General features: G+C 57.5%; 1 protein-coding gene across 1 annotated transcript in view; it reads right to left on the bottom strand.

Moving 5' to 3' along the window:
* PRKCG (protein kinase C gamma) overlaps positions 1-12,376 on the bottom strand; it is a 31,440-nt gene that overhangs the window by 14,733 nt on the left and 4,331 nt on the right. The window contains exons 4-12 of the mRNA XM_006144758.1: positions 12,238-12,373; positions 11,841-11,872; positions 10,914-10,996; positions 5,308-5,419; positions 5,041-5,172; positions 4,441-4,597; positions 3,480-3,614; positions 3,076-3,163; positions 2,809-2,838 (exon numbers count right to left, since the gene is read on the bottom strand). Of these exons, the coding sequence (XP_006144820.1) occupies positions 2,809-2,838; positions 3,076-3,163; positions 3,480-3,614; positions 4,441-4,597; positions 5,041-5,172; positions 5,308-5,419; positions 10,914-10,996; positions 11,841-11,872; positions 12,238-12,373 (905 nt within the window). The remainder of the gene's footprint in view (positions 1-2,808; positions 2,839-3,075; positions 3,164-3,479; positions 3,615-4,440; positions 4,598-5,040; positions 5,173-5,307; positions 5,420-10,913; positions 10,997-11,840; positions 11,873-12,237; positions 12,374-12,376) is intronic.

The raw sequence follows: 12,376 nt of genomic DNA, 5'->3' as shown, positions 1-12,376 counted from the left end.
TTTTTTTTTTTTTTTTTTTTTTTTAGATATTTTTGTTGTAGAGTGTGTGTGCTTGCCAGAGAGACAGAAAGCGAGAAATCACCCCCCAGAGGATGGCCACGCCACAATCCCCTCTCCTCCATTCTCCTCTCGGGATCTTGGGCACGCAGCCACATGCGCCCGGCGTGTTTTAAGTCACCAGGTCCAGGACTCGAACCGTGGTTAATGTAACCATTACACCATCTGCTGGTCCCAGAGACTTCCCCTTCCCCAGACTGTGACCAGCCAACAGCCACAAAACATGGCTCCAACGCCTCCTGGGTCTGCATGGTGCACAGCAGGGCCCGCCCAGTAAGAGGACGCTGGACAGACCTCGAGCACACCCGCCCCAGCCTGGGCCTCACACCAGCCTTCTCCCAGCTCCCACCTTCCCTCCCTGCCCACCCTCTACCAGAGCCAGTCACCTCGCTAAGACCTAGGTCATCCAGGCCACCCTTCCACTCAGACGCCCCATGGCTTCCCAGCTCGCTGGGGTGAGTGCTGAGACAGCCCGCCCACTCAGACTCCAGCGTCCCGGCTTCCGGCTGCTCCTGGGGCCCTGGTCCACTCCTAGCCCGGGCCTTCCCTCCCCCTGGAGGGCTCTTCTCCCAGGTGTCTTCATGCTCGCTCTCACCTCCCTGGCTACTGCCCAGCAATTGCTTCCTCAGTGCGGACGTCCTGCGTGACCCAGCTGAAGAGGCGCCCACCCAGCGCTCGGAGCCGCCCAGTGGCCACTCTCCTCCGGGGTCTCCCACCTGCTAGCACAGCTTCCTGCACTCGCTTATTCTGTTTAGGTTCGTTTTATTCCCTGCTGTATATGAGAGGCCTTCACATCTGGAATGGCAGGCCAGCATGTAGAGTGGTGGTTAAGGCACTGGACTCCTGCATGGTCTTCTGCAGTCTGAGCCCCAGACCTGGCAGCTTGCTTACTCACTCTCCACCCCCGCCCCGTCCCTCTCCGGTGGGCACATGTGTCAGATAGAATATTGAAAAATAGAAATGAATAATAAATAAAGAAGAATTTTAATGGCAAATGCGCATCATTTAAAAATGAACAAAGAGGGCCTGCAGGAGATGTGGAGGGTAAGGCACTGGATCCCACATGACTGACTGTGTGGTTCAAGTCCTGGACACAGTGGCTTGAAACACATGTGGCATGCTGGTTAAGGTGCCGCATTCCCACACAGCTGACCACAGTTTGAGTCCCAAACCCAGCAGCTTGAAAAATCACAACACATCAATAGATAAATAAATGTTTAAAAAATGCTGGGCACATGTGAATGCATGCCCAGAATCCCAAGAGGAGAAGGGATCGCAGCGTGGCCATCCCCTGGAGGGATTTCCCACTTTCCCTCTCTGCCTCTCTCCAGAGAGCACACACAATCTACAGCAAATTAAATATATATATATATATACACATACATACATACATACATGGGCTGGCCCTGTGGCCTAGTGGTTAAAGGGAGCCAAATCCTACATGGCTGACCGTGGTTCAAATCCTGGCTCAGTAGCTTGGAAACCATGCTGAGTGTGCCTGTATACGTGCCCCAAATCCCAGCAGGCTGGAGAGATGGAGGAGGATAGAAATGTGACCACGCCCCATTAGGTGGTGCTTTCCGGCTCACTCTCTGTCTCTCTCTGGCGAGTGCACACACCTGTACTAATTAACAAACTGTGCATAGGGGCATGGTGGTTAAGGCGCTAGACTCCCACATGGCTGACCGCAGGTGGCTTGCTTTCTCACTTTCCTTCTCTCTCACTCTGGCCCTCTCTGATCAAATTTTAATTAATTCATTCATTCATTAAAGTTAAGTAAAATAGTTTTTTTTGGAGAGATTTTTGCTATAGGGCGCGTACATGGAGACAGAAAGTGAGAAATCACCCCCCAGGGGGGATGGCCACGCCGCAATCCCTTCTCCTCTTGGCATCTTGGGCACGCACGCACATGCACCCGGTGTGAGTTTAAGCCACCGGGCCCGGGACTCAAACCATGGTCGACTGCGTGGGAGCCCAGAGACAGCCATTACACCAAGTGCTAGTCCCAAATAATCCTTTGTACAAAAACCTATGCATAGATTTCAATTTCTTTTCACACCAGGAAAACCTCAGGTTTCAGTTTAGTTCCATTTTCCCGTGGACTCTGACGTCCCCACGCATGTGCCCTGAGAGACCAGAAGCGGCCCTGCAGGCAGAGGCGATCTCTGGACGTTCTGGCGAGAGGAAAGGGCAGAGAGCACACCCCTGCCCTGCACCGGCAGGGCTGACCTGCAGGGTCACCTCTGCAGGAAGCTGCCTGGCCTGCACGCCTGGCATCCCTCTTTTGAAGGCTAGCTGCACTGTCAGCAGGGCTCTCTGCTAAGGATGTGTACCTGTCACCTCCTCCTCTGTAGAAGAGGAGCCCCGGGCATGGCCAGCCCCACGGAGATGCCAGGAAAGGGCGTGTGCATGCATGCGCGAGAGCATGGCGGGAAGGTCTCGGGGCTTTCGGAACAACTCCAGGGTGAGTTCGGCGTCACCTCCTCAGGGACGCCTTGCTGACCACACTTGCCCAGGCCTCCTCCAGGCCTCTTCAGTGCTGGGCCACCTCTCATTGAGTCCCTCTCTGGGTCATAAGCACCCGTGGCAGTAGCCATGTCCCTACCTTGAGGAGTTGCTGGAGGGTCAGGCGTCGGAGGGCTAGGGTTACTCGGCCAGCACCCGAGTGCGACCCGAGCACAGCGGAAGGCCAAGACAGAGGGGGCGGGCGGAGGAGAGGAGCTGACCCTCCATGCTCCAGCCTCTACTCACCTCGTACAGTTCCAGGGGGTAGTTGCAGGCCTGGGGGGAAGAGAGCCAGCGTCAGTCCCCACAGGGGCAGGCAACGGCCCTGCAGCACGGCCAGGCGTGGGGATGGATGGGGACTGAGTCCCATCAGACCCTGGTGCTGGACCCCCGGAGGCAGAGGTGCAGAGGAAGGAGCCCTAGGGTCTTCTGAAAACCACCATCCTAGGACCAGGGAGGAGGCCGTGGGGCTGGGCTGGGCTGCCTGGGGAGGCCGGTGGCGGTCGCCCGTACCTCGAACTTCTGGAGAAGGCTGCAGTTGTCCGCGTCCGCCACTGGCACGTTGTAATACTCGCCCTCCTCCTGGTTCAGTAACTTGTACCTGCCGGACCGGGCACCAGGGAGGGCAAGGCCGGGGACGGGCACCCACGGGATGAAGACAGCCAGCGGGAGGAGAAAGACGGGGAGATGGACGCAGAGATAGAGACAGAGGGAGATAGGGGAGGAGGAAGAGTTAGAGGAGGACCAGGAGGCAGGAGAGAGAAGGGAGAAGAGGAGGGCGCAGGGGGAGAGGAGGACGGGCAGGGAGGAGGGTGTGTGTGTGTGCGGGGAGAGAGGGGAAGGCCCTTGCCCAAGGAACAGAGGCGCAGGCTGGAGATGGCAACACCTAAGCACCCCAGCCCAGCCCCACTCCTCACCAGCCATCCACAGGCGCCTTGAGCAGCTCTGAGACTCCGAAGGACATGGCGCCCATGAAGTCGTTGCGGGAGGTCCGGTCCCAGTCCCACACCTCCACGCTGAGCCTGCGCTCCACATCCCCTGGCTTCAAGTTGCTGCAGAAAGGTGGGGGTGAGGGCTGAGCGCCTGCTGCCCCACCCCCGGGTCCCTGGGTGCTCCCTGCTAGACTGGGTTAGGCGCCTTCCGGCCTCTGAGCCCGCCCAGCCATAGGCCTGGGCCTGCAGGGCTCCCCTGTGGCTCTCCTGCCCTCCCGGGCCTCCCCATCCCAGCCCAGGTCTCCCCCTCAGATCTCTCTCTCCAAGTCTCCACCCTCCCGCCTGCCCTGCCAGCCCCCTGTCCCCTCTTTGCCATCCTTCCCCCTCCTCTCCTTCTGCCCATGCCTCTTAGGGCTGGGCCTCTTCTTCAGAGACCCTCTCTGCCTCTCTTTGGGTGTCTGCCCCCGTTTCCGGTCCTTTCTCCCCGGGGAACTGCCTCTGCCTGCCCATCTCTTTCTGCACCCCTACCCTGTTCTCTGTCCCCCTCTGGGCCCTTTTTCTGAACCTCTCTTCTCTTTGGTCTTTGTCCCTCTCTCCACCTGTCCCTCCCTCCAGCTCTCCAGCTGTCCGTCTGTCTGTCTATGCTCTGAATCTCTGTCTCTGTTTCTCTCTCCTGCTCTGTCTCCTTCCTGGCTCTCTGCCTCACCTGGTAGTGGAAGGCATCCCAAGCCTTGAAAGCAGAGGTCCCTCTGTCTCTGTCTCTGTCTCTGTCTCCAGCCCTCTCCCTCACTCCCTTCCCTTCTCCCAGCCCCACCTACTGCCCTTACGGAAGGGTTCCCTCTAACGTAACACCCCCCACCAGCTGCTCTCTGGGCTCCTGCAGGCCCCCAGGGCCCCTGGGTCATTCTCCGGTGCCATCAGAGCCTCCCCTGCACCCAAGGCTCACAACACGAAGGTCTCGTTCCACACAGGGTTTAGCGTGGCTTTCACCGTCCGGGTCTTCTGTTTCGTTAGGTTCCGAGGGTCTGGGATGAGCTTCAGTTTCACGTAGGGATCGGACAGACCGTTAGGGTCCATTGGAATGAGGTTTCGGGCCTCACCGACTGAGGGGGGAGATGGGGATCAACAGCATGAGAGGTCAAGAAGGAGGCTTCAGCGCGGGAATCCCGAGCTCTCCGCCTCCTTTTCATGACCTCTTGCCTCCCCAGAACCCAGAGGCAGGACACGAGCCGCTCTCCAACCAGTGACCCAGAAATCAGACCCAGAGCCCCCTTCCGTTAGGACCCAGGATCTGGATTCTGGCCATGTCCCCAGCAGTAACGCCAAGCCTCCCCCGAGTCTCGGGGTCCGGATACCTGGTACGGCCTCTAAGAGGCGCTGCAAGTTGCAAGAGGCAAGACTGGAGGCGGGGCTTTGAGCGAGAAGGGGCGCGGCTTGGCGAACTCAGCCTCCGGAGGGGGCGTGACGCCTCTCTATCGAGGGCGTGGCCTCCCCTTAGGGCTCCTCCCTCAGTCCAGCCTCGGGGGAGAAAGGTGCCGGGCCTCACCCGTGATGTGGATCTCATCCGCGGTCGGAGCCCGGATTTCCAGCTGCAGGCGCCCACGGCGCTCCGTGTGGTCCACACCGCACAGGGAAGGCACGCTGCGCACACAGCGCCGGTGCACGTTCATCTCGCAGCCTGGGGAGACGTAACTGGGGGTAGCACTGCAGGCCCTGCCCCCACCGCAGATCCCATCCCAGGCGTTACCCGGATCTCAGACACTGGGACTTCTGAAAGGGTCCCAGCAGCTGCAGCAGCCAGCGCGGCACTCACACGAGCACTTCATGCCCTGGTGCACCAGCCCGTAAAGCAGGGAGCCGCAGTGGTCGCAGAAGGTGGGGCTGCTGTAGGTGTGCAGGCGGAACTTGTGCTTGTTCCGGGGGTCCTGGGTGCAGAGAAGCAGCCTTAGGGGTGTGGGAAGGCAGGTCGTCAAGCCCTGGGAGAGGGGCCATTTAACTTCTCGCCCTTCCACTTTGCTCGCTCGGTCTTCTGCTACTCTTCATTCGCTCTGCAGCTGCTATTTAGCACCTATGGCCTGCCAGGCACGGTTGGGGTACAGGCCCCCCACACTGAGCAAGTCACTTTAGAAATTCTGGACAGGGGCCAGCAGGTGGCATGGTGGTTAGGGTGCTGGACGCCTACATTGTCGCCCATAAATCGAGTCCGGGACCTGGAGGCTGGCTTTCTCATGTTCTCTCCCTCTGGTGAGCACATGTGTCCTATAGCAAAATTTAAAATACTAATAATAAATAAAATTAAAGAATTATTTAAAGAATTCCTGGACATATGGGGCTTTACTTTTTAGTGAAGGGAGACAGAACACAGACTTAAAGCACACTGTAGGACGGATGTGAGTCGGTGCTCTGGGGAAAATGCCGTAGGGACGCAGACGCTGGAGGGTGGGGACTGAAGCGCAGATCACAGAGGTCGGGGAAGGCCTCTGCACAACTCAGCGTTTGAGCAGAACATGAAAGGGGCGGGCCTCCGCCGTCCCCTCGTCCCCACCTGCACCACACGCCTCCCACGGAGTGTCCTCTGAGGACTCAGGGCCACCCTGACCCCCGATGAGTCACTAGTAGCCTCCGTCAGTGCCTGCGCACCGCGCGGTCTGCCTTCTCTGAGCCCCAGGTGGGCTGGAGACTCTGACCCTGAGTACATCCGGGCACCCAGGAGCCCGCGGGAGCGCAGCCCTGTGAAACCCAGCAGGCCGGGCGCGGCGAGCAGGGGCTGCCACTCTCCGTGCTGGCATTACTGGGCGCTTACTGCTGGCGAGTGCACGGCCGCGCGCAGCCCGGAGTTTAAATGCGAGCTAGGCCACTTCCCAGCTGCGACTCGAGGCAAGGTGTTCCCAGTTTGGAGTCAGCATCCTCCACTGTCAAGAGGAAATAAACCATCTGTATCTTGAAGCAATGCTAAATTCCCAGAGTCCGGTTAAGCATGAATTTAGGACATGGGAAAGCACTGCCCCCCCCCCACACACACACACACTTCTGTCCCCTCCCCTCCCCGAAGCAACATCCGGCTGTTAAACAATTTATCTGCCTTTTTCAAGATTGCATCGAAGGAAACTGTTATAGAGTAAACATTTGCGCCATCGTTGGACTTGCATTTTGGTGGGGTTCTATCTTGAATATGTACTGGGGAGGCTGCCGCTCAGTTCCAGCGCTCCCGGCCTTACAGAGCTTCAGCTGACCCTGACTCAAAGCGCTCCAGCAGCACTCTGATGGGATCTGTGAAGGCCTCTGCGGGGTGCCTGGGCCACTGAGCGCTATTGCTATTCTTCTCCCTGAGATAACTTTGGGCCCAGATTTTAACTGCCACTGCCCGCCTCTGGTCTCCCCCTTGCTTACTTAGCCTCGGTTTCCCTTCCATAAAGTGCGGACCGTGAGCCCTCCCTCAGCAGGGTCTGGAGATACCTACATGAAGCGTGCTTGCCAAGCCCTTAGCGCTTCCGAAGCCCGGTCCGTGTTACTCATAAGATGAAAAGGATTAGGAAGAAAAGAAAAACAGCTGATGCAGAGGAAAGCTCGCCTCCCCACAATCTGACTGTCTCCTCGTTGATGATCATTTGGGGGCACCGCCGTGCAATATTGCAGTCAGATGCCAGGTGGACCTGGGCATACATGCAGTGGCCGGGCGTGCACCCGTCATCCTGGCTGGCCGGGAGGCTAGGGGGGAGGATCAAGGCATAGGAGATCCTGTCAAGGGTACCGCTCCCTCATCAAACAAACAGAAAACCTAAATAAAAGAAACTTTAAAAGGTAACAATACTGGGGCCAGCAGGTGGCGTGGTGGTTAAGGCACCGACCGAATTCCAAATTCCAGATCTAGAGGCTTGCTTTCTCATTTTCCTTCTCTCTTTCTCTCTACAGTAAATTAGAAAATAAAAATACAATGATAAGAAATAAAATTAAATAAATATTTTAAAATAATAAGAATAGGGACAGGCCCCATAACAGTGGTTAGGGCAACTGGTCCCATATGACCGACCATGGTTTGAGTCCTTGCCCAGAAAGCTTAAAAAATACTCCTAGCCTATGTGCAGGCGTGCCCTGAATCCTGACAGGATGGAGAAGGACCGGGGCGTGACCACAGCCCACTGGGGGTGCTTTCCTCCTCTCCCTGTCTCTCTCCAGCTAGAGCACACAACCTCTCACAATTTAAAATAATAATAATAATAATAATAAAGCACTGGCCCCAAGCACCTAGTGGTTAAGGGATCCGGATCCCACATAGCCAGCCGTGGGTCCCAAGTCCCAGCCCCAGTGGCTGGGAAGCACGCCAGGCACAGGTGCATGTGTGCCCAGGTCCTGACAGGGTGGGGGGTGAGGAAGGGACTGCACTGGGCAGGCGTTTCCGCCCTCTCTGGTGAGCACACCCGGCCCCTGACAATAGCAGTAGTGATAATAAATACACAAAACTGAAAGCCAGTGGTACTTCTGCCAACAATCATAAATAATATTTTGGCTCTTGCTATGTACCGGATACCACCCAAGTATTTTCTTTAAGTATATTCATTCATTTCTTGAGAGACAGGGAAAGATTCTTGATGGAGCGGCAGGGTCTCAGGCCGCAATCCCTCACAGCAGCCGGTGTTAGGTGCCCTGCTCACACAGGTCCCCAGGGAAGTGGACCTGCCATCTTTCCTGGGGACCCTGTGCACCCAGCACTGCCTGAGGCACCTGCTGCCACTGTGCCCCCCGGCCAGCCTGTCCTGCTGACTCGTCAAAATGCCCCACAGGAGGTTTGGCTACAGTCTCCATTTTACAGATGGAAAATTCCAGAACGGCACAGAGGTACATGAGCTTGGGGAGGGTCACGGAACCAGAACGTGGCACCGGGACTCCAGCCCAGATATTTTTCAGGAGCTTCTGCTCAGATGGGGCAGCCTGACCTGGTGAGCTGCTGCGCGGCCCCGGGTCCATACTGCAGACAGAGGCGCTGGTTCCTGCTGCACCGCTCTGTAAACTGAGCCGCGCCGCGGGGCAGACACGCGGGGGACGGACGTGGAAATGTATGTAGGTGTTGGCAAATGGCGGTGCTCAGTGCACATGGGGACTTCAAAACACGTGTGGAAAATGGAGTTAACGTACGAGGTTATTTCGGTGCAAAAAGATTTGGAAAGCCATGCGTGGTCTTTCCACAATGTACATTTTTGACCAACTTTTTGAAGACCCAGCCCTTGTTCCGTGAAATCGCGTCTTCTGTGTAAACCTCATCTATCTTCACCTGACAAGCTGGAAGGACGCCTCCTGACCTCCGAGGGTCTCGGTTCCTTTCTCCATCTGCCCCTCGTAAAAATGTCTCCAAACTTGTGCCAAACCCTGAACAAAACGCTTAACCCACCTGACCTCACTGAACAGTCAAAACAAGCCTGGGGAGAGCCAGCAGGTGGTGTGGTGGTTAGGGTGTGGGATTCCCACAAGGTCCACCGCAGTACGAGTCCTGGACCCAGAAGCTTGAAAATCACACTGGGCACATGTGTGTGCATGCCCAGACTTCTGAGAGGAGAATGGATGACCACGGACGGCATCATGGCCATTCTCTCTGGGGTGATTTCTCACTTTCCCTCTAGCCTCTCTTGCACACGGCAAGCCCATGTGCCCATGTTACACACACACACACACACACAACAAAAACGAGCCTGGAGATGTCTGGACGTGCCGTCCGCTCAGCGGCACTCAGCGCGTGAGGATGCCTAAATTCAGTCCCTTTGAATCAATGTGCTTTGGAGTCCTGTTCCAAAGGCTCCCTGGCTGTGTGGGGCTGGCCCTGTCATCCCACTGGACAGCACACCTAGAGGACATCTCCATCATTGGCCACCGTGTCAATCAGCGCTAGGTCATCACCCCATGATGGAGGGCAGGAAACTGAGGCTCACAGAGAACGTGAAGAAGGACAGGGATGGGCACCCAGGGTGACAGTTCCAGGACAACAGTTCTTACGAGTCCTTGATGTGGCAAGAGAGATGGGGCTGAATGGGGGAGTGTACTCGAATCCACATGTATGTGTGACTACACGGGAGGTCTGCACATATATACATGTGTGATTGCACAGAAAGTCTGTACATGCATGTGTGTGATTATACAGGAGGTCTCACATGCACACATGTGTGATTGCACGGGAGGTCTGCACGTGCATGTGTGTGATTACATGGGAGGTCTCACATGCATATGTGTGTGATTGCACGGGAGGTCTGTACATGCACATGTGTGATTACATGGGAGGCCTGCAAATGCACATGTGTGATTACACAAGAGGTCTCATGTGCACACACACGTGATTACATGGGAGGTCTGCACATGTATGTGTGTGATTACACGGGAGGTCTGTACATGCACACATGTGTGGTTACATGGGAGGTCTGCACATGGACATGTGTGTGGTTACACGGGAGGCCTGTACATGCACATGTGTGTGTGGTTACATGGGAGGTCTGGGCATGTACAAGTCTGTGATCACACGGGAGCTCTGTACATGCACATGTATAAGATGTCTGCACATGCACACATGTGTGATTGCATGAGAGGTCTGCACATCAAGTGTGAGATCATACATAGGAGATCTGCATGTCCACCTGTGTGTGATTACATGGGAGGTCTGCACGTGCACATGTGTGATTACATGGGTGCTCTGCACATGCACACATGTGTGTGATTACATGGAGGTCTGCACATGCGCACATGTGTAAGTACACAGGAGGTCTGCACGTGCACGTGTGTGATTACATGGGCGCTCTGCACATGCATACGTGCATGTGACTACACGGAGGTCTGCACATGCGCACATGTGTGTGCAATGCAGGGTCTCTCTGGGTCCCCAGTTCTCGTGCCATCCTCATAGCCGCCATTCTTACTCGTCTCTCTCCGGGTGTCTACGCCTCTGTCTTTCTGAGCTTCTGTGTCCGTCTCAGTATCTCTGGACCCCCCTTATTCCCTGTGTCACTTCTCTGTTCCATTTCTCTTCGCGCTCTGATCTCTCTGTCTGGGTCTTGGTCTCTGTCCCTGTATCTCTGTCCCTCTCTGAGAGTCTCATGCACCCTTGCTTCAGGATCGATGCCAGCCTTGCGGTTCCTGCCTTCCTTCCTCAGCCCTCAGTCGGAAGACCTCTGCCCGGATCTCAGCACAGCTCTCCCGGTGCCCATCTCTCCCTTCACCCCTGCCTCCTCCTGCCCCACCTGCGTCCCAGCCAGTCTCAGTCCCCCTCTGATTCCCCCTTTCCAGGTCAAGGGCAAGAAATCTGGGCCAGAGGAGCTTCCCTATCTCTCCAACCCCCTCCCCTCCCAGCCTTAAAAATAGCAGGAGAAATTGGGACGGACGCCGAGGGGGTGAGGGCGGGGCGCGGCCTGAGGAGGGAGAACCAGGTGTCCGGACACTCACGTCTGTCTGGGGGCCCTTGCCAGCGCCTGGGCACTCGAAGGTCACAAATTCGTGGCATCGCCGATGGACCACAAAGCTGCAGACTGAAAGGGAAAGTCAGAGAGACACAGAGACAGAGGGACATGGGTAAATCCAGAGAGACCCACCAGACAGAAAACTGGGAAGACAGACTCCAACAGAGAGGAAGAATTCCAACAGAGCGCAACAGAGAGAAAGTCAGAGAGAGACCTTGACCTGGGGCGAGACACAGAGAGGGAGACAGATCACAGAGTCCTGTGTGTACACGCAGCCCCTGGGGGACACAGAGCAGGGCAGGCAGGTTCCACCGATAGACAGGAGGGCAAGGAGAGAGGCAGCCAGCTTCCAAGAGCCAAGACACGGAAACACCCTCAGACACAGAGCGGCCGAAGTGAGTCTGGGGGTGCTGCCAGCCACCCCCTGCCCTGACTCACTCTGTTAGCTGAAGCAGCTGGTGCCTCAGGACTCTCCCCCAACTCCCGCCCCCCAGCACTGCCTGCCGGCCCCCACCCGCCCATCGGTGACCCCACCCGGCGGCCTGGCCCTGCGGAGGACTGTTGGTGTCGTCATGGAGATGGCAGCTTGGGGTGGGGGGGCTCTGACTTTGCAACTCCAGCCCCCTCCCCCTTCGGCTCCCCTTTTTCCAAATCTCTCTGTTCCCATGGAAACAGATTCTCCAAATATCTGTCCCCACCTGGAGCCGGCCAAGGGAGGGGCCCCCAGCACCACCTCCGCGGTGGCCCTGCCATCAAGCTCCCTCCCCACCGCAGGCTGTGTCTCTGCCACACCCCCCGCCCCGGCTCCCCCGCGCCTCTCTGGGGACCAGAGAACACGTGTGTGGAGCAGCCTCAGCTGCGGGCCGGCCTCCACCCTCCCCAGGAGCCCAGGGGTCCAGGCCCCGCCTCTTACCTTGACATTGCAGGCCCTGCTTTCCGATGCCCCTGGAAGAGTCGGACCCTGGTCAGCGCAGGAGGGGTGTCTGGGCCCCCTCCGCTGAGAGCCAGGCGAGGCCTGCCTCACCCCCCTCCTCCGACCTTGTCCCTCCCGCGGGGCCCAAGTGTCTGAGCTCCGGCCACCTCCTCTTCCTACAACCCCAATTCTGGCCCAGCCCCTCCTTCCTCAGGCCGGGGGTCCAGCCCCGCATCCCGAAACCCCCGCAGTCCAGGCTACCAGCCCTCCTTCCTCATCCCTGGAGGGGGGGTGTTGTGGCAGGGACCTGCACTCCCAGCGCCCTCCCTCGCCCTGGCCCCCTCCTCTCTGACCCGCCCGGCCCCCTGCCCTGCCCCTGCCCGCCTGCCGCCCTCACCAGATGAAGTCGGTGCAGTGGCTGCAGAAGGTCGGCTGCTTGAAGAAGCGGGCGGTGAACTTGTGGCTCTTGACTTCATGGACCACCTTCTGTCTCAGAGCCCCCTTTCTGCAGAACAGGGGCCGGGGGCCGCCCTCTG

Source organism: Tupaia chinensis, unplaced genomic scaffold (genome assembly GCF_000334495.1).
Source record: "Tupaia chinensis unplaced genomic scaffold, TupChi_1.0 Scaffold000131_1, whole genome shotgun sequence".
In the NCBI taxonomy this organism is placed as follows: Eukaryota; Metazoa; Chordata; class Mammalia; order Scandentia; family Tupaiidae; genus Tupaia; species Tupaia belangeri.
Note: the sequence above shows the minus strand (reverse complement) of the source record. Positions and strands in the feature narration are given on the sequence as shown.